Source organism: Symphalangus syndactylus, chromosome 14 (assembly GCF_028878055.3).
Source record: "Symphalangus syndactylus isolate Jambi chromosome 14, NHGRI_mSymSyn1-v2.1_pri, whole genome shotgun sequence".
NCBI lineage: Eukaryota > Metazoa > Chordata > Mammalia > Primates > Hylobatidae > Symphalangus > Symphalangus syndactylus.
The window spans coordinates 110,004,075-110,024,501 of NC_072436.2; the positions used below are offsets into that span (position 1 = coordinate 110,004,075).

The 20,427-nt window shown below is 44.3% G+C and overlaps 1 protein-coding gene across 3 annotated transcripts in view; it reads left to right on the forward strand.

The window, feature by feature from the left end:
- The window catches only part of USP7 (ubiquitin specific peptidase 7), a 75,159-nt gene that overhangs the window by 40,002 nt on the left and 14,730 nt on the right, over positions 1-20,427 (forward strand). For all 3 annotated transcript variants that reach the window (XM_055240743.1, XM_055240745.2, XM_055240744.1), the window contains exons 3-12: positions 3,088-3,286; positions 5,548-5,686; positions 6,394-6,482; positions 7,695-7,803; positions 9,598-9,728; positions 10,205-10,259; positions 11,238-11,318; positions 11,419-11,509; positions 16,263-16,345; positions 18,981-19,090. In XM_055240743.1, the coding sequence (XP_055096718.1) occupies positions 3,088-3,286; positions 5,548-5,686; positions 6,394-6,482; positions 7,695-7,803; positions 9,598-9,728; positions 10,205-10,259; positions 11,238-11,318; positions 11,419-11,509; positions 16,263-16,345; positions 18,981-19,090 (1,087 nt within the window). The remainder of the gene's footprint in view (positions 1-3,087; positions 3,287-5,547; positions 5,687-6,393; positions 6,483-7,694; positions 7,804-9,597; positions 9,729-10,204; positions 10,260-11,237; positions 11,319-11,418; positions 11,510-16,262; positions 16,346-18,980; positions 19,091-20,427) is intronic.

Below are 20,427 nucleotides of genomic sequence, written 5' to 3' on the forward strand. Positions count from 1 at the left end.
TGTCTTTTTTTGGAGACCGGAGTTTTTAGCTCTTGTTGCCCAGGCTGGAATGCAATGGCGTGATCTCAGCTCCCAGGTTCAAGTGATTCTCCTGCCTCGACCTCCCAAGTAGTTGGGGTTACAGGCACGCACCACCACACCTAGCTAATTTTTGTATTTTTAGTTGAGACGGGGTTTTGCCACGTTGGGCAGGCTGGTCTCAAACTCCTCACCTCAGGTGATCCACCCGCCTCTGCTTCCCAAAGTGCTGGGGGATTATAGGCGGGAGCCACCGCACCTGGCCGACCTTTTGTTTTTTTAGTAAAAGTTTTTCTTTTTCTTTTTCTTTTTTTTTTTTTGAGACAGAGTCTCGCTCTGTCGCCCAGGCCAGAGTTCAGTGGCGAGATCTCAGCTCACTGCAAGCTCTGCCTCCTGGGTTCACGGCGATTCTCCTGCCTCAGCCTCCCTAGTAGCTGGGACTACAGGCCCCAGCCTCTGCGCCCAGCTAATTTTTTGTAGTTTTGGTAGAGATGCACTTTCACCGTGTTAGCCAGGATGGTCTCGATCTCCTGATCTCCTGATCCACCCTCCTCTGCCTCCCAAAGTGCTGGGATTACAGGTGTGAGCCACCGTACCAGGCCTAGTAAAAGTTTTCAATTATTCTATTAGTATGAAGAGTTTTCAGGAAGCGAGGTGAAATTTTAATACACCTGAAGTATCATCTAAACTTTGTGCTTAGCAGATTTGATAAGTCTGTTCTAAGAAATGTGCCTTGAGTGTGAGGCTGAAATTGAGTGTGCAGTGCACTAATTGTGAACTAACCACTGTGTGTCAGGGCAGTGTCACACTCGGGGGCACAGAGATGGATGCGTGGTGGCATCTGCGGGGCTGGGCAGCAGGTGGATCAAGTGCAAACTTCAATTCTGAGTCTCACCATTGTTTGGGTCTTTTTAATGTTTTAGGAATACCTTGGGAAATTTAATGTATAGGGTGAAAGTTCAAAAAGCACTCATAGTATGTATTGATTTTGTATACATAAAATAAAACCCTATAAAGAGCTGAATTATAGAAAATAGATTAGTTGGAAGAGAGGCATTACCTTGTTTCTTTAGCTTTTTAGGTCCTGCAGTGATTTTCCATTTGGTTGCTTCTGTGCATTTCTGTATACATGGGCTGTGTAAAGCGGGCAAGCTAGTAGTCTCATTTTGTTGAGGCCTGCGTTTTGTGAGTGTCATGGTAACTTCCAGAAGTGGTATTTTAAAAACCAGAGTCAGGGTCACTGCGCATAGTGTCTTGATAAGTCTTGGATATTAAAATCCTCTATTGTCACTTTGTAAAACAGCCTTGGCGAATCTCCGTTTCCTCACCTAAAATGTGGGCCTTGACATCTGTCTCTTGTCTACCTTGCAGAACTTAACTCCTGATGAGCTGTGAATTGCATGATCCTAAAAACACATGGCAAAACTTATTCCACCACGCCATTCTAGACGTTATTATCTTAAACAAGTTTCTTGCCTTTTAGTAGACTTCTGTCCCTCAAAAGGATTAGGGGAATACCACTTGAAGAGGCTCAAATAAATAATTCTTTTGGACAAGATGCACCTCTTTCAGCTGCTCATCCTTCCGAAGTGCCTGTGCTGTAAACAACTCAGCAGGGTTGTGTGGAATACAATAATTTGGGATGAAGAGTGTCTCAAAGGAGGTAGAAGTGCTTATCGTCACACATACTTTTGATATTTCAGTACTACCCTCCCAGGAGGACTGATGGACATGTTTTCTTAAGACCAAACTCAGTCACAAACTTCAAGCAAATTCTGTTCCCGGAGAAGTGGCTGATGCTGAGAACTCAGTTGTTAGTGAACTTTGGAGTCTGAAGGGTTGTTGGATGCCATGGTGACTGCCTTCAGGGGCCTGAAGATGAAGGATGGGAGGATGTTCTTATGCGCTCTTTACCCAAGCCTACAAGTCTCGTTTTGTGCCTTAGGAGCCTGGTGGTCAGGGATGTCAAAATACCACCTGATTCTAAGCCGGGAGCAGCCTTCCAGGCACTGCCTGTAGAGCTAGGCCCTTGATGTGGCCCTGGGTCTCCTTCCAGTCAGTGAGCTGTGTGCAGGCTATAATGAGATAGGTACAGAAAGTGAAAGGAAGCGTTTAGAAGCTTGTGTAGCATGTTGACCTTGCTGTGGCAATTTCATGATGCTTTATAAAAGTATTGGTCAATAACAGATTGGTGTGGGTGTGGGAGGACTGTGCCTTCGCAGGAGTCGTTCGAGAGGCAGTAAGATGCTGCAGGGTTTGTCAAAGGTGATTGACCCATGGCCACATGCAAATGAATAGTCACTGTCATCAGTGAAAGATTGAATTTTAAATGGAGACCTTCAGTTGGACCTCTGCTAAGAGGCACTGTGTTGTCAGCAACTTAAATATCTTAAATCAGCCTTTGGTCTTGTTATCATTGAACAATTTATACTACTCATGTGGGAAAAAATACCAGTTCTTAAAAAAAAAAAAAAATTATTCCACCAGGGTGTCCAGGCTAGTATTTTTGCAAAAATCGTGAACTAACGAGGTTACCGTTTATTATTAGGCTACTGTTGTAGCCATTGTCTTGCCTCTGGGCAGTGCTGAGCTTCCAGGGGGATGGCTGTTTCCCTGGCTCTCAAGTCCTACCTGTGTGTTCCGTGCTCTCTAAAGTCAGCCCAAGTCCCATGTCGTGGTCTTTCCCCCCAGAAGTCCTGTCCTTGAACAGATATGAGCCATGTCGTTCCTTCTCTCCAAGGTCTCTCCACTCACTTGGTGCTCGGGGTGTTTGGGAATTCAGCTTTAGTAAAGTAGACATTGTTCTCATGTGGAACTCAGTCTGACAGGAATGGCAAGTGTATGGTTAGCACTCTGAGTTTTGGACTTCATAAGGAAGAATTAATCCATTCAGAAACTGAATGTCATCTTCAGTCTTAGGCTTTTAATAAATTGGAAGCAATGTTTTCAAACTGTTAGATTTTAGCAGTTAAATCAAGATGTATAGAACAGTTTACTCCATGTCGATTAATGCTAGTGCTTTTGGTCAAATGCACAGGCTCTGTGACTGATGATGTGTTTTTTTTGCAGACACCAGTTGGCGCTCCGAGGCAACCTTTCAGTTCACTGTGGAGCGCTTCAGCAGACTGAGTGAGTCGGTCCTTAGCCCTCCGTGTTTTGTGCGAAATCTGCCATGGAAGATTATGGTGATGCCACGCTTTTATCCAGACAGACCACACCAAAAAAGCGTAGGATTCTTTCTCCAGTGCAATGCTGAATCTGATTCCACGTAAGACAGTTTAAATGATGCAACTACAAACCCCCACATAGTCGTATTACATTACTGGAAGCCAAATTTGATCAGCCTAGTGCAATTTTATCTTAAGTTATTTGCTGCCTCTACATAGCCTTTTGATTTTTAAATTAGATTAAATACATCTTTCTCTTTAAAACCCACTGGTGTATGTATAATACCCAAGCTAGAAAAGTATATTTTTATCTTGTAAGTAAAAAAACTAAAAATAGTTTGTTAGGATCTACCAGCCCATGGAATCAGGGCTGGCTGGATTAGCTGACCATTGAGCCACCAGGCTTAATTCTTACTCTGTCAGTGACTGCCTGAGCAGAAAATGGCAGCTGTCAGAGCCAGACATCCTTTCCATTGTGTGATAGCTAATTTGTCCGGGTTGTCCAGAAGGTACAAGTAAAACATACTTTGTGAAGGATTTATACAGCACGGCCCTCTGACTTGAGGAACATGTAAAGATTCATGTATATTATGAAATGTTCAAAAACTGAGAAATCTTTTTTTTGTTTTGTTTTTGAGAAGGAGTCTCGCTCTTTCGCCCAGGCTGGAGTGCAGTGGCGCTATCCTGGCTTACTGCAAGCTCCGCCTCCCGGGTTCATGCCATTGTCCTGCCTCAGCCTCCGGAGTAGCTGGGACTACAGGCGCCCGCCACCACGCCCGGCTAATTTTTTGTATTTTTAGTACAGACGGAGTTTCACATTAGCCAGGATGGTCTCGATCTCCTGACCTCGTGATCTGCCCGCCTCGGCCTCCCAAAGTGTTGGGATTACAGGCGTGAGCCACGGCGCCCGGCCTAAAACTGAGAAATCTTGATGGTCCTTCTATTTAGATGAATTAGAAAATTAATTCATCTTTTATCAAAAACACAGTTGATTCTGGGAGTGTGGACCACTTTGTCAACCTGTCTGCGTTGGAGCCAGGGGAGGCTGCTGACTTGGACTGCACCTGTCCTAGTCTCTCTGCCACCCCACACAGTGGCCCTTTGGAACCCTCAGTAACATGTTCCCCGGAGTGAACTGGCTCTAGCTGTTCTATCAGTTCCCCCAGGGAATAAAATTTACGGAGTCTTGCTCTGTCGCCAGGCTGGAGTGCAGTGGCTTGATCTTGGCTCACCACAACCTCCACCTCTTGGGTTCAAGCAATTCTCCTGCCTCGGTCTCCCAAGTAGCTGGGACTATAGGCGTGTGCCACCACACCCAGCTAATTTTGTATTTTTCATAGAGACGGAGTTTCACCCTGTTGGCCAGGCTGGTCTCGAACTCCTGACCTCAGGTGATCTGCCTGACTCGGCCTGGCAAAGTGCTGGGATTACAGGCGTGAGCCACTGCACCTGGCCGTACTTTCATTTTCTTTAATGTTTAAGGTAATTTTATGATGCAGCCAGGGCCTGTGGATGGTTTTCCTCTTCTGTTCACATTATAATGTGATCTGATGAGTATTTGGGCTAGGTTTGGTTTAGTCTAATGGACAACTTTAGCCTGAAGAGCACTTTGGAAAAACAGTGAATGGTCCATACCCAGTGTCAGCGTCCCGAGCAAGCAGGAAGTGCTGTGGGAACAGCACTGTCCTACCCTTGTCCTGAAGAGTCAGACCATTTCAGGGTTCATTGCAGCATTGATTGATAAGGCCCCACTTTAATCGCAAACCTTAACTTTCTTTGGCTTAAGTGCTGTATGTATGGTTTTTGAACCTGGATTTAGAGGCCCTTTTGTGGTCCACCCTACACTTGACTGCATATACAGTAGTTCTCTTGTGGTTGTAATTGTGTGCCTCATCAGTGAATTCCTCGATGCCGGGGGAGGACAGCAAGCTCTAAGGCCACAGAGCTCCCCGGTGCTGGTTTTTCCCCAGCGTGTGCTGGAGGGCATCCCAGGAGAGCTTGAGAGGCATGGCACTGAAGGGCTGCAGGGGCAGGAGCGACGCTGAGAGGTGAATCCTATATCAGCAGTAGAAGCAGAGGTCAAAATTGTATAGATACAATTAAAGAAAATTTGTTTCAACTTCTGAGGAATTAAAAAATGAAACCGTGAGTGAAATCACTACAGAATATACTGGGGGAGCCCCAAACACCCTTTTCTCTATTAAAGGTAAAAATGCCTCCGTCCTACCTTTAACCCCAACCCGAAAGGAGAGAGCAATGAAAACATAAATGGGAATTTTGGTGTGCTATGTTAACTGTCTTTAAAAATGTGTAACATCTGGTAAATAATGTCAACTAAGGCTCAGATTATTCTTTTAAACAGGTCATGGTCTTGCCATGCACAAGCAGTGCTGAAGATAATAAATTACAGAGATGATGAAAAGTCGTTCAGTCGTCGTATTAGTCATTTGTTCTTCCATAAAGAAAATGATTGGGGATTTTCCAATTTTATGGCCTGGAGTGTAAGTAACAGTGTATTTAGTCTGAACAATTGGTGCATTACTGCTTGTTGTTCCCTTAACTTTTTGATTTTTCAAGTCCTTTATTCATTTTAGAGTCAGATTTTTGCTTTCTAAATTGGACAGGTGTCTTTGAAAACATGTTTTCTCCAGTTTCATATCTTAGGTTTTTAGCAGCTTTCTGGATTCATGTCTCACTTTTTAGTCAGACATTCAAAGGGAGTTCCCAGTGGGCTAAATTTCCTTTAAAAGACATAATGCTGTTTGAGGTCCTTTCATGATTCAGGCACAGTACTGAGTGGTTCCATGTGACTCCAGTAACTTCATTCAGTTCATTTTGGCTCCTTTTTGCAGAGGTGGTAGCCAGTGGAACAATCTTAGGAATGTTACTTCTTACTACGCTAAGTCACTTATCATTGCATTCTCCAGCCCCTCCCCTGCTTAGAGGGGCACAGATTTCTCCTGTCCATGCTGTGGCACTGAGCCCCTGCGTACCTCTGGGATGCCTCTGAGGTGCCAAACATTTGCTGTATTTGTTGCGAGACCACTGTTAAAAGTAAATTGAAACAGTCTAAAATTAGCAACAAAGTTGGGATGTATTTTTTAAAGAAGTATTTTCATCTCAAGTAAAGGGCAGTAATGTAATTTGTCTCTTGGGAATAAAGTGTGTGTTCTTATTCAAGCTGGATATTCTTACTTACGTTTTATAGGAAGTGACCGATCCTGAGAAAGGATTTATAGATGATGACAAAGTTACCTTTGAAGTCTTTGTACAGGCGGATGCTCCCCATGGAGTTGCGTAAGTTTTTCTTTAATTGGGTGCTGTTAAAAATGTCTTTCATGCTGCAGTGAAAGAAGCTTTAGCATGCGTGTAACAGAGATGCACATATTTAATCAGTAAGCGTCCTCTCTGCACTTGCCCTGTGGCACACGGAGTCACACCTGCTTGACACTCGTTTAACAGATAGATTGAGCAGTTTCTATATGTTAGACCCTTGGAACATAATTGTATAATTATGGCCAACTAGACAGCTGTGGTTTTCTGTTCTTAGAGAATGTACACTCAGCTTTCATAGAGGAGCTAAGACCAGTACATAAATACCCAGAGCAGAGATGCTCTGTTGTTACTTTGATGAGGACAGGGAGGAAGTCCTCTCCAAGTGTGAGGAAGGGGGGATTGGGGGAAGAGGTGAGCATCACTGACAACATGGTGAGCGAGGAGTAAAGAGGGGTGACCAGGCCGTTAGGTGTACTTGAGCATTTCCAAGGATGGGAGCTCACCCCTGGAGTGGCAGGGTGTTGGTGAATGGTACTGTGCAGTAGGTGTCTCCTCCAGCACTGGTCCCGCGTGGTGACTGTCGTGTGTTCAGGTCGTGGCAATGTGTACAGAAGGAGATGGGCGTGGAGGTGGGAGGATTGCTCTGCTTTCTGGCACTGTTCTCTGTGGCTTCCTTTTACTACTTGGGGTGGGGGTGGGAAGGTACGAGACACAGTTAATTCTGAGAATCTTATCTTGCCCCCAAACAACCACCAAAATCACAAAATAAAAAAAGCTCTGGGAGTTTAGAAGTCTGAGGCGAAACTTGGCGAATACACACTTCTGTTTCTTCTTGTGTGTCTACAGAAAAGATGAGTTTCAGCTTTTTCCATGTTGTGCTGACCTCGCGTGTGATAAGTGTAATTATGTAACCAAACTCTACCGTGAGGCATGTTGGGTATGAGCATGCAGGTCTCTGTTAAGTGTCTGTTGGTGCTGGGGTTGATCAGTGGCAGGAGTGCCACCGTCAGCAGGCAGGTGCTTCGAAGGCTGTGCGAATGTGGGGGTTGCATTTGCACCAGTTCACACACTGGGGCAAGCAGAAGGGAATCAGTGACCATGGAAGGATGTTGTGTGATAAGTGTTCCTGGCCTCGGGTTCCTTAAGGCTGACCTTGAGTCAGATTGCTCCACACATACTGCAGGAGCAGTGGGGTATCTGTAAGATCCCCTCAACCTTGAACTGATCTTTCAGGTGGGATTCAAAGAAGCACACAGGCTACGTCGGCTTAAAGAATCAGGGAGCGACTTGTTACATGAACAGCCTGCTACAGACGTTATTTTTCACGAATCAGCTACGAAAGGTAAATGGATAGTGTTCCTGTCCTGCAGCCTTCCACCCACCCTTTCCTCTCAGGTATATCAGAGCAAAGTCCTCTCAGCAAACATCCCGTCTCCCTCCTCTAGCCCTGTCTTATTAGATGGGTGCTAGTTCATGCTGTGTTTTCATTTCCAAGTGCTGGGACACCTCCTTTGTAACCTGCCTCAGTGATTCAGAGTTACCACCGCCAACCTTTTTCTTTTTTGAGACGGAGTCTTGCTCTGTCGCCCAGGCTGGAGTGCAGTGGTGTGACCTTGGCTCACTGCAGCCTCTGCTTCCTGGGTTCAAGTGATTGTCTGGCCTCAGCCTCCCGAGTAGCTGGGATTACAGGCACCCACCACCACAGCCAGCTAATTTTTATATTTTAGTAGAGTCAGAGTGTCACCGTGTTGTCCAGGCTGGTCTCGAACTCCTGACCCCAAGCTATCCACCTGCCTCAGCTTCCCAAGGGGCTCAGATTATAGGCGTGAGCCACCATGCCTAGCCATGACCTAATTTTACAGACTTAAAATTCTGTTAGAAATCACCTTGTGAAGGTATTTAGAAAAACAACCATAAAATTCATTAACAGCAACATTTGCAAAGTTTTGTATCAAAACTGAGTTGAAAAGTCAAAGCAACTTTTATTGAAAATTTTAATAAAAAGAATAGACATACATTAAATCTAATATAGATGTGTCAGTTCTATTTTGAGAATTACTTGTGATTATTATGAAGCAGTACAGGAGATCGGCACTCCTGGTTGTGGGATGGGCAGGGAGCTGGCTGGCTTGTCAGCCTTCAAAGCATGTTTGCACAGCCACCCAGACAGGTTGTCTTAATATATCCCAGGGACAGCTCAGTGTGGGTAATTCTAGTCACATTTAAGTTTTTATCAAATCTTTTGTTCATAAGTAATGGTAAGTTAAGAAATGGTGCTCCATGGCCAGGCGCAGTGGCTCACGCCTGTAATTCCAGCACTTTGGGAGGCCGAGGCGGGCGGATCACGAGGTCAGCAGATCGAGACCATCCTGGCTAACGCGGTGAAACCCCGTCTCTACTAAAAACACAAAAAAATTATCTGGGCGTGGCGGCATGCGCCTGTAGTCCCAGCTACTGGGGAGGCTGAGGCGGGAGAATGGTGTGTACCTGGGAGGAGGAGATTGCAGTGAGCCGAGATCACGCCACTGCACTCCATCCTGGGTGACAGAGCAAGACTCCGTCTCAAAAAAAAAAAAAAGAAATGGTGCTCCAATAAGTAGGAAATAAAAGTAGTTCTCTGAGGGGTGATTTTGTTTTTTGTTTACTTCTTTCTGTATTATCTTTTTATCAAGAACCTATGGGTGAGGCTGGGTGCGGTGGCTCTCGCCTATAATCCCAGCACTTTGGGAGGCCAAGGTGGGCAGATCCCCTGAGGTCAGGAGTTTCAGTCCAGCCTGGCCAAAACCCCGTCTCTAGTGAAAATTCAGAAATTAGCCTGGCGTGGTGGTGCGTGCCTGTAATTCTAGCTGCTTGGGAGGCTGAGGCAGGAGAATTGCTTGAACCCAGGAGGCAGAGGTTGCAGTGAGCTGAGATCACGCCACTCTCACTCTGGGCGACAGAGTGGGACACCGTCTCACATGGGTGGTGATTGTCAAAATTTATTCTTGCGTTGTGTTTTCCAGTATTCCTAAAGACGTTCATGATTGTGTTACTAGAAATGATTTTTTTAAACATGAAGATTAAATTCTTACTGTTTTTTAAATTCCCCTGCATCTTCTCAGAGTAAAGGTCCTTATTTCTGAATTAATTCTTTCAGGCTGTGTACATGATGCCAACCGAGGGGGACGATTCGTCTAAAAGCGTCCCTTTAGCATTACAAAGAGTGTTCTATGAATTACAGCACAGTGATAAACCCGTAGGAACAAAAAAGTTAACAAAGTCATTTGGGTATGTATTAGACATCTGCCTTTGCCATTCTGCTTCCTCTTTTTTTTTCTTTTTTTTTTTTTAGGACAAGTGAGTAGAGAATAGAAAAGTTAGTAGAGCATACTGTAAGCACTTAATTTAGGGAGGCTTGAGCATTTAATGTTGTCAGTGCTTTTATCATTGTATTTTGTTTCATCTCTTTGGAAATAGACACTTTGTTTTAAAATTTTGCTTGAGAAAGAATTCACCGCTTAAGGTTTTTACTTTTCAACACAAGAACCTGTACTGCTTTCAGATTTGTTACATTTTTTTGGAAACACCACTTCCCCAGCAGTAAATCTATCTTTGAATTATGACTCCCAAAAATAATCTTCACAGAAAAGGAATTTGAGAATAATAGCTGATTATCCAGTTTAGTTTTTCAATCTAAGTTACTTTTGATTTGCTCATTTCAAAGTTGAGCGTTTAAATGGAGATGTTTGTTTTATCTTTGAAAGGTGGGAAACTTTAGATAGCTTCATGCAACATGATGTTCAGGAGCTTTGTCGAGTGGTAAGTTTCAAGCAATACTTGCATATTTCTTACAGTGAATATTTTGAAGCATTGTCAGAAGTTACTACCAAGTAAAACCTCAGACCTAATTCAGAAAATGCCCATCTTTGTTTAGGATCAGACTACAAAAGGCTACAAAAAGGCAGCACCTGTCTAGTTTTAAAGGCTGTTAAGAATTATTGGAATAGGGATTTAAAAGTGAAGTGAGGAAGCTTGAATTTTAATACTAGCAGGCAGTAGGCTTTTAAGTTGTTAAATTGGTATATATACATGAGTTATGAATCCAGGAACCAAAGACTGGCTTTGTTGGCTGTCCTGTTGGTCCTGAGTCACTGTAGAGTGGTGACTTCTGTTCTTACTCCAGTGTCCAGACCCCTCCTGTGCAGCGAGGTTCTCACTGAGCAGACCTCAGTATGCGGTGATGACTCTCCCAGCAGCATCACTAGTCACTAGCAAATCCTCATTCTTCCAGTTGTGATAAAAGACACAGAAGCACACACACACATGAAATGGCTATTCAAGGTGATTGGCTGGGCAAGGTGTGTTTTCTTTTTTGCAGCACTAGCTGGATTGAATCCAGTTCATTAAATATCCATGGACAAACCAGTCAATCCTGTTGACAGGCTCAACCTCATTAATCTCTTGGTGTGGACCATTACGAGTTAAGTTTAGTGAACAATTTTACATGCTTTTCCACAGAGGTAAAAAATATAAAAATGCTTCTAAAGGCACTACAGATTACTAATTTATTCCAAAGGCTGTATAAAAGGTTAACCTCAACTGTTGCATGTAGAGATGTTTGTAAAAATCCAACCAAGAAAGAAGATTTTGTATGTTTTTGATAATTGCATGCCAGAGGTCATATTTTTATAGTCTACAACTTCTTTGAACATTGATATTTCTAGTCAATTATAAAATTACTGTATATATTACTTAAGTATAAAAAACTTTTTTTAAAGCCAAAACATTCTTTTTCAGTTGCTTGATAATGTGGAAAATAAGATGAAGGGCACCTGTGTAGAGGGCACCATACCCAAATTATTCCGCGGCAAAATGGTGGTATGTGGCTACCAGTTCTAAAAGATGATTTTTCAAGGTTTTAGAATGTGAATTTTTTGACTATTACTAGTTAAACCACTTTCACTTTCCTTATTTGCAGTCCTATATCCAGTGTAAAGAAGTAGACTATCGGTCTGATAGAAGAGAAGATTATTATGATATCCAGCTAAGTATCAAAGGAAAGAAAAACAGTAAGTGTTGTGTGTATCTAATGGCATGGTCTTTTGATGATTTCTATTGTGGTTTAATGTTTCGTTTACATAAGTGATGTTTTTTTAAATAGTCTAAACACAGAGAATGGCTCAGATCTTAAGCAAACAGCTCACTGGGTGAACACAGGCTTGTCACCTCCACCCAGCTCTAGTGTTGGCCAGCACCCCCACAGCCCTTCCCAGCCACCACCACCTTCTCCTCACAGGAAACCACCACGTGGACTTCTAACATCCTAGGTTAACTTTGCATGTTTTAGGTGTCTGTTTAAATAGAACCTTACAGTAGGATGTATTTGTTTGTTTATTTTGCTGTTGTTTTTTGAGATAGGGTCTTGTTGTGCTGTACCGGCTGGGGTGCAACCACAGCTCCACAGCTCACTGCAGCCTCGAACTCCAGGACTCAAGCAGTCCTCCTGCTTCAGCTTCCCCAGTGGCTGGGAACAGAGGCGTGTGCCACCACTCCCAGCTAATTTTTTTTTTTTTTTTTTTTTTTTTTTTTTGTTAAGAGATGGGGTCTTGCTTTGTTGCTCGGGCTGGTCTTGAACTCCTGGGTTTAAGCAACCTTCCTGCCTTGGGCTCCCAAAGCACTGGAATTAGACATGAGCCGCCATGTCCAGCCTGTGTATGATTACTTTTGCTCAGCACATTCATGAGATACATCCACACTGGGAGTAGTCATAGTTTGATCATTTTTGTTGCTTTATAATATTCCATTTTGAGAATATACCACAAAAATTTTGAAATCTTCTTTTGATTGATATTTGGGTTGGTCTCCATTTGAGGTGGTTAGGCATAAGGCAGATTGACCATTCTTAATGCCTGTTTGCATTTGGAGGAAGAGAATTACTGGCCTGTAGGGTGTGCATATGTTCAGCTTGATGGATAAAGTTAGCAAGATTCCCAAAGTGGTTTATCAATATCACAGTCATCAGTAAGGTGTCAGAGTTGCAGTTGCTCCACACCCACACTGGAGCTGTCAGTTGCCAGACTTTGAAAGATTTTGGTGGTAGTATAGTGCTATCTGCGTTTTAGTTTGTATTTCCTTGAAGATCAGTGAGGTTGTTCTTACCTTTTCAAATGCTTATTGGCAATTTGGATGTCTTCCTTTATAAAATGCTTGTTTAAATACTTTAAAAATTTTAGTATTGGCTTCTTCTTTTTTTTTCCTTAACTGATTTATAGTCATTCTTTTAAAGAAATATTTAAAATAAGGGGGAGGATGGGTGTGGTCACTCATGCCTGTAATTCAGCACTTTGGGAGGCTGAGTCGGGAGGATTGCTTGAACGCAGGAGTTTGAGGCCAGCCTGGGCAACATAGTGAGACTCCATCTCTACAAAAAATAACAAAAATTAGCTGGGTGTGGTGGCATGCACCTGTAGTCCCAGCTACAGGCTGAACCTCAGCTGAGGCTGAGGTGGGAGGATAGCTTGAGCCCTGGAGTTCAAGTCTGCAGTGAGCGATGATTGCGCCACTGCACTCCAGCCTGGGCAACAGAGCAAGTGCCCGTCTCAAGAAAGTAAAATGAAATAGAAACAGTGAGGAGTGGAAGTGCTTTATGTTGACCCGCATATTCACAGCTTGCAGTGCTCCTCCATTTTTAATTTGGGTATGGATTCTCGTTAGGAATCATTTAGTGCAGGTCGGCTGCGATGAGTTTTTTCACCTTGCATGCCTAGAAAGATTTTATTTCATCTGCAGTTGTGAAAGACATTTTAACTCGGTGTAGACTTCTAGGTTGGCAGTTTCCTTCCTTCGGTCTGTTAGACGTTCCACCGTCTTCTTGCTCGCATCATTTCTGAGAAGTGGGCTGTAGTGACCTTACACTTTTTGTTCATCTGTTTCTTGGCGCCTTCACTTCTCCTGTCTTCTCTCTTCCCTATTCTCTCCTCTTATTGAGAGGGAGTCTCGCTCTGTTGCCCAGGCTGGAGTGCAGTGGTGCGATCTTGGCTCACTGCAACCTCCACCTCCTGGGCTCAAGTGATTCTCCTGCCTCATGCTCCCAAGTAGCTGGGATTACAGGCATGCGCCACCATGCCCAGCTAATTTTTGTATTTTCAGTAGAGACGGGGTTTCACCCTGTTGGCCAGGCTGGTCTCAAGTTCCTGGCCTCAAGTGATCTACCCGCCTTGGTCTCCCAAGATGTTGGGATTACAGGTGTGAGCCACCACACCCAGCGCCCCATGTGCTTTTAAGGTTTTTTCCTTCTCACTGGTTTTCTTTTTTTTTTTGAAAAGGAGTCTCACTCTTTCACCCAGGCTGGAGTGCAGTGGCACGATCTTGGCTCACTGCAGGCTCCGCCCCCCGGGGTTCACGCCATTCACCTGCCTCAGCCTCCCACGTAGCTGGGACTATAGGCACCCGCCACCTCGCCCGGCTAATTTTTTGTATTTTTAGTAGAGACGGGGTTTCACCGTGTTAGCCAGGATGGTCTCGATCTCCTGACCTCGTGATCCGCCCACCTCGGCCTCCCAAAGTGCTGGGATTACAGGTGTGAGCCACCACGCCCGGCCCTCACTGGTTTTCAGTTGTTTGATCCTGGCTGCCTGAGGTCACCCCCAGCCTACAGATGCCGTAGTCTCCTTTCTCTGGGTTTTGTGCTGCGGTTTCTGTTGCTCTGTCTTGACCTTCACTAATTGCCTGCAGTGTCTAGTTTGCTGTGAATCCCATCCATGGTGTTTCATTTTCAAACTTAAAAAAATTTTTTTTATTTTTAGAAGTTTGACTTGGCTTTTTTAAAATGAAAATCTTTATCTCTTCTTTTTTTTCTATGTATTTATCAATTAATTTTAATTATTTGGAGACAAGGACTTGCTGTGTTAGGGCAGGCTAGTCTCGGAGGTCCTGCGTTCAAGCAATCTGCCCACCTTGGCCTCCCAAAGTGCTGGGACCATGCCCAGCCCTGTGTCTGTTCTTAGTACGCTCTTGCTTTCTTCTCCTTTGGATTTAAGTATAGTTGATAATGCTCTTGTGTACTAATTCTGTCATCTGTGAGATTTCTGCATCTGTTTCTATTGAAGGATTGTTCTCTTCATCGTGGGTGGTGGTTTCAGCTTCTTTGCATGCTTGGTAATCTTTATTTTCTTTTTTCTTTCTTTTCTTTTTTTTTTTTTTTTTTTGACATGAAGTCTCACTCTGTCGCCCAGGCTGGAGTGCAGTCGTGCAGTCTCAGCTCACTAAAACATCTGTCTCCTGGGTTGAAGCAATTCTCCTATCAGCCTCCTGAGTAGCTGGGATTACGGGTGCCCGCCACCACACCCAGCTAATTTTTGCATTTTTAGTAGAGATGGGGTTTCAGCATGTTGGCCAGGGTGGTCTCGAACTTCTGACCTCGGCCTCCCAAAGTGCTGGGATTACAGGCGTGAGCCACCGGGCCACTGCTCTGGTTCACATGCTTGGTAACTTTTTTATTGAATAGCAGGCATGGTGGTTTTTATCTTGCTGGGTGTTAGATATTCCTAACCTTTGCTCCTATGCACAGATAAGTGACTTGTAAATCATTTGCTTCCTTTGAGGCTTGTTTTTAAGCCTTGCTAGGTGGGAGAACAGGTTTTACTTGAGGAGTAACCTGTCCCCACATCCTTTCAGTTGGTAGCTGAGTCTCCCAGGTGTTCAGAGATTTTTCCACAGTGACTGGTGGGAACACAGACTTCCCAGCCTGTCATGAGTTCTGAAGGTTGTTCCCCCCAGTCCTCATCCTCTTGCTGGTTCTTTTCCTTGCCCCAGGTAATTTCCTCAAGTTCACTGATGAGTTCTCACCGACAGCTTTGGAAGAAACTGCACATCCCCAGTTCTCGCTTTCTGGGCAGCATTCTGCTTTAGGCTACTCTGCCCAACAGGTTCCGGCTCCCTTGAGCTCCTCTGATTCTCACTTCTTGGATCTGTCTGGGTTTACCTTCTCTGGACTGCAGCCTGTAAACTCTCAGCAGGGCTGAGCCTATCACGGGGCTCTCATTTGTCCCTTCAGGGCTCCCTGTCCTGTACCGCATGCGTCTGGAGCATGACAACGCTGTTTTCAGTGTTGTGCAGTTGCATTTTTCCTTCATGAGAGGAGCAGGAGGAGCTCTCCATACACTCTGGATATACAGTTCCGTGTTGGATTGAGAGCTTGTCCCTCAGCATGTGGCTCGTCCTTTCACTCTTAATGTTACCGTTATTAATTTTAGGGAAATACAGTGTGTCCTTGTTTGCTTATGTCCTGAAAAATTGTTACCTTTTCCTATTTTGCCTTTTCCATTTATCTACAATCCACCTGGAACAGATGGGGGTGGGGAGATGTCAGGACCAATTTCCACCCCCGCCCCCCCACCCCCGTGTTGACCTCTGAGGAAATCGAGGTTTTCCTTGTCGTTCTGCCACATCAGCCAGCCATTCACATTTGTGCATCTCTGCTTTTGAGACCAAGGGGTTGTCCACACTGCCCAATTCCAAGCTATCTTCATAATCATAGCTTTACAGTATGTGCTTTGTTCAAATAACAGTAAAACGTTAACTGTTACCTCCATATTGTCATTTTAATGTCCTTAAGAAAGATACCAATGACCTTTGGCCAATGAGCAAAGGTGCTAACAGCACATTTACATAGAGTCTTGGCTACAGGGGGAGAGTTACTGTTCTCAGTGTTGTTTACCTTCTCTGCTATTCCTAAAATGCTGATTTAAATAACTTATACCTGGGTTGGCTATATTATAAATGAAGCTTTAGCACTTGACCTTTCTCTCTCTCTCTTTAAAGTATTTGAATCATTTGTGGATTATGTGGCAGTAGAACAGCTCGATGGGGACAATAAATACGACGCTGGGGAACATGGCTTACAGGTAAATTGGGTGTTTTGTGCTAGTGTCCTGTTGTAGCTTTCTTCTTTATTTTCAATTCTTTTAATTGCTAAATAAAAAATTTGTTTGTGCCTTTTCATGTGTTTCTGGTATTTAGAGTATACAAGGATTCTGTTTCTTGGATAATGGAATGGGGAGGGAGAGGGGGTTGCTGGGAGATGGGAGTGTAGCTGGTTTATCCTGTAGAAGCACATCCAGCAGGCCGGAGGGTCTTGTGGGGTTTTAGGCATCTTGTCCTTTCCCCGTTCCTCACCTTACTGGTGTCAGTGCTGCAGTTTTCCCTCAGTTTTTCCTGGTCACAAGTGGCATTTCTTAGTGAGTTGGACTGTGTTCAGGTTGTGTTGCTTTATTTTTATTTTTTTTATTTTTTATTTTTTATTTCTTATTTTTTATTTTTTTTTTGAGACGGAGTCTCGCTCTGTCGCCCAGGCTGGAGTGCAGTGGCGCAATCTCGGCTCACTGCAAGCTCCGCCTCCCGGGTTCACGGCATTCTCCTGCCTCAGCCTCTCCGAGTAGCTGGGACTACAGGCGCCCGCCACCACGCCCAGCTAATTTTTTGTATTTTTAGTAGAGATGGGGTTTCACCGTGGTCTCGATCTCCTGACCTCGTGATCCGCCCGCCTTGGCCTTCCAAAGTGCTGGGATTACAAGCGTGAACCATCGTGCCCAGCCGCTTTATTTTTAAATGTATTTTTAATGAATTTAGTTTTCTGAGGATCACGACTTTAGAATGAGTAGTGTGTTCTCTAGGGTTGTGGCCCCCAGGTTTCGGGGCATGTGACAGAGCAGTGAGCATGGTGGGCGACCAGGTGGCCAGCCCCTGCTTGGATGAAGGGAAACGGACTGTTCCTGGTTGCTGTTCTGGCTGGTCTGTTGGGTCTGCAGTGTCCTCATGGATCCAGTGATCCAGGGTCTGTTTTGTAATCTTATAACCTTGACTCGTTGACTCAACTAATTTATAATTTAAAATGTCAGTCTGGCCCATGCTTACAAAGCCTGCCGATGTAGTTCATGGTGCCCGTGTACCCATTTTGTACTCAGCTGTCAGCTCCAAATGTACTCTTCTGTTAGGTCAGTCCAGTTGGACTGAGGGACTGAGGTATAGATCAGAAAGTTGCTTTTTTTTTTTTTTTTTTTTTGGAGATGGAGCCTCACTCTCTTCCCCAGGCTAGAGTGCAGTGGTGTAATCTCAACTCACCGCAGCCTCTGCCTCCCGGGTTCAAGTGATTCTTCTACCTCAGCCTCCCAAGTGGCTGGGACTACAGGCGCCCACCACTATGCCCAACTGATTTTTGTATTTTTAGTAGAGATGGCATTTGACCATATTGGCCAGGCTGGTCTCCAGCCCCTCACCTTGTGATCCGCCTGCCTCGGCCTCCCAAAGTGCTGGGATTACAGACGTGAGCCGCTGCGCTCGGCCAAAAAGTTGCTTTTTAATGAGAACTTTGGCAGCTTGGTGTGATTAAGAAATATTCTGGTCTGTTCACAAGAATTATTGTTCTCTATTCTGGATGTTTTAGGGTCTGGTTGAGCAATGTTTATTTGAGTCAAAGCCTCAGTGGACAGTGGTGGAGACAGAATCCTTTTATCTTTCAGACTGTGTTAAAAACAGGCCCTTCCCCATTGTGGGGTGGGCGCCTGAGGTCTGTTTTTGTCTTTCCTGAGATAGCCCTGTCTTCTTAAATGAGCTCATATATACCAAAGAACCTTGGCATATGGGTGCGCTTTGTCATGGCCCCCAGTTCCTCCAGGTCTCTCGCTGGCTGCTGGGCAGGTGGGTTTCCAGCCAGAAGGAAGGTCTGCATTGGAAATCGAGCGGTGAGTCAGACATGCAGTGAGCGACTCTGACCGCCTGGCCACGGTTGAGATTGGCAAAGCCTGATTTTACTGAGGAACAAAGAGCTGGCCAAGATGGAGCAGAGGGAGAGCGGGGCGAGAGCTGTAGAGTCCGCTGTCCCCAGAGAAGGCTTGTTGAGAAGTTGGGGTGTCCTGTCCCACAGAGTCCGGCAGTCAGCTGGGGAAGGGCCTTGCTGACACTGAATCAGAACATTTTCTTAGAAGTGGGATTGAACCATAAGCACTAAGGGCGTTCCCTGTGATATATGGGTTCTTACGCAAACATCAAAGAGCCCAAGGAAAGGAAGTTTATAATCTTGCCGACCCATCACTGTTCATTGCTGCTTGTTCTGTTTGAGCATTTCATAAGCATACCTAATCTTGCATAATTGTAACCAGAGTTTTCTGATTTTCCATGTAACGATTTTTCTGTGGATCTCCATAATTTGCAGTGTTTAATGACTGTATAATACAGCAGCAAACGACTGTCTAAATTTTCTTAACCATTTCTTCCCCAATTGCTGGGCATCAAGTTAGAATATAATCCAAGGTAAGAGAATCTCTCACAGTCAATGCTGGTGCAGCATTATTTTAATAAAGAGACCCATAAAGAGACCTAAAGAAAACATTTCAAAGATGCCCTAAATGGACACCTAAACTTCCCTGCCTTTGTCTCCAGAGTCCTCAGACACGTTCCAATCTTGCTGAACCGCTGTTGCTTTCATTGCTTGTGGGGGTAAATAGAGGCTAACTACATTTGTATTTCTTTTTCAATGTTTAGGAAGCAGAGAAAGGTGTGAAATTCCTAACATTGCCACCAGTGTTACATCTACAACTGATGAGATTTATGTATGACCCTCAGACGGACCAAAATATCAAGATCAATGATAGGTAATCTATAGTGGGATATAAAGTTAAGATTTCATCATCATGCTGGTCTAGGGGTTAGTCTCAGTGCTTTCCTCAATCTTTATATTTTCAGTCCCACATCTGATTTATTTAGATTTCCCTTCTACCTCTGTGTTCCAAGAACAGCAGTGTTAAAGGAATGATTTTATGTCAAGTTTCAGAGGTCACCTCTGCCAAGTCCATTTCCCCTTTCAGGATGCTTTGCCCAGTTCCTAGCCCTGCTCTCAGCTGTGGCTGATTTAAGTCCACAAGGATGGGGTTGTTTCTGCTTCACAGATCTTGCATTCACAGGATTTCTAATAAATTTAATTTTGACCGATTCTAAATGTTATTTCAGAGGGGACTTTTAGTGTATTTGTTTAAATAGGATTTTCCACTATTTTGTTATCTCTCAGTTGGTGTCAACTTCTAGAATGTGCTAGAGTTTTCAAGAATGCTAAAGTAGTTGTTTGTATGCCAGTTACAAGTAGTTATTTTATTTTTGTTTTGTTTTATTATGTTTTCGAGACAGAGTCTTGCTCTGTGGCCCAGCCTGGAGTGCAGTGGCGTGATCATGGCTCACTGCAGCCTTGAACTGCTGGGCTCAAGTGATTCTCCTGCCTCAGCCTTCCAAGTACCTGGCTAATTTTTGTATTTTTAGTAGAGACAGGGTTTCACCATGCTGGCCAGGCTGGTCTCAAGTGATCTGCTGGCCTCAGCCTCCCAAAGTGCTGGGATTACTGGTGTGAACCACCACACCCGGCCACAAGTAGTTTTTTAGATTGTTAAAATACCAGATGCAGGAGTGACAATGTGCACTACCTTATCTGATTTAGAATACAGTATTTTTATCCTGATTAGTTTGAGCACCAGCTTTGTTTGGAATATAGGTTGGTCATTCAGCCTTCAGGTTTGAGGGAGAGTGTAATCAAATCACTTTACTTGCCACCAGCTGAGCCTTTGGTCACCCATTCAGTCTTTACCATGGTCAGAAACTGTCTCAGCCAGAACTCACAAACTGGCAGCCTTCAGACCAATTCCAACCTGTTGGTATGTTTCTTTGGATCCTCACTCTGTTTTTGTTTTTATTGGAGCCAGTGGCAAACATTTTTTAAATTGTGAGATTTCACGTAAATGTACAGATTTGGGCATCATTTAGGAATCAGAAGATTTGGCAACTTAAGGCCACCATTCCTGAAGGCCGCGGGGGCTGTGAGCTGAGTGGTGGCTGCTTCGCAGGCCGGGTGCATGCTGTGCTTGGGACCAGTCCCTACCCATCTAACTTGCCTTCCTGCCTCTGTTAATTTTGCAACACCGATGGTGAAATTTGGTCAAGTAAA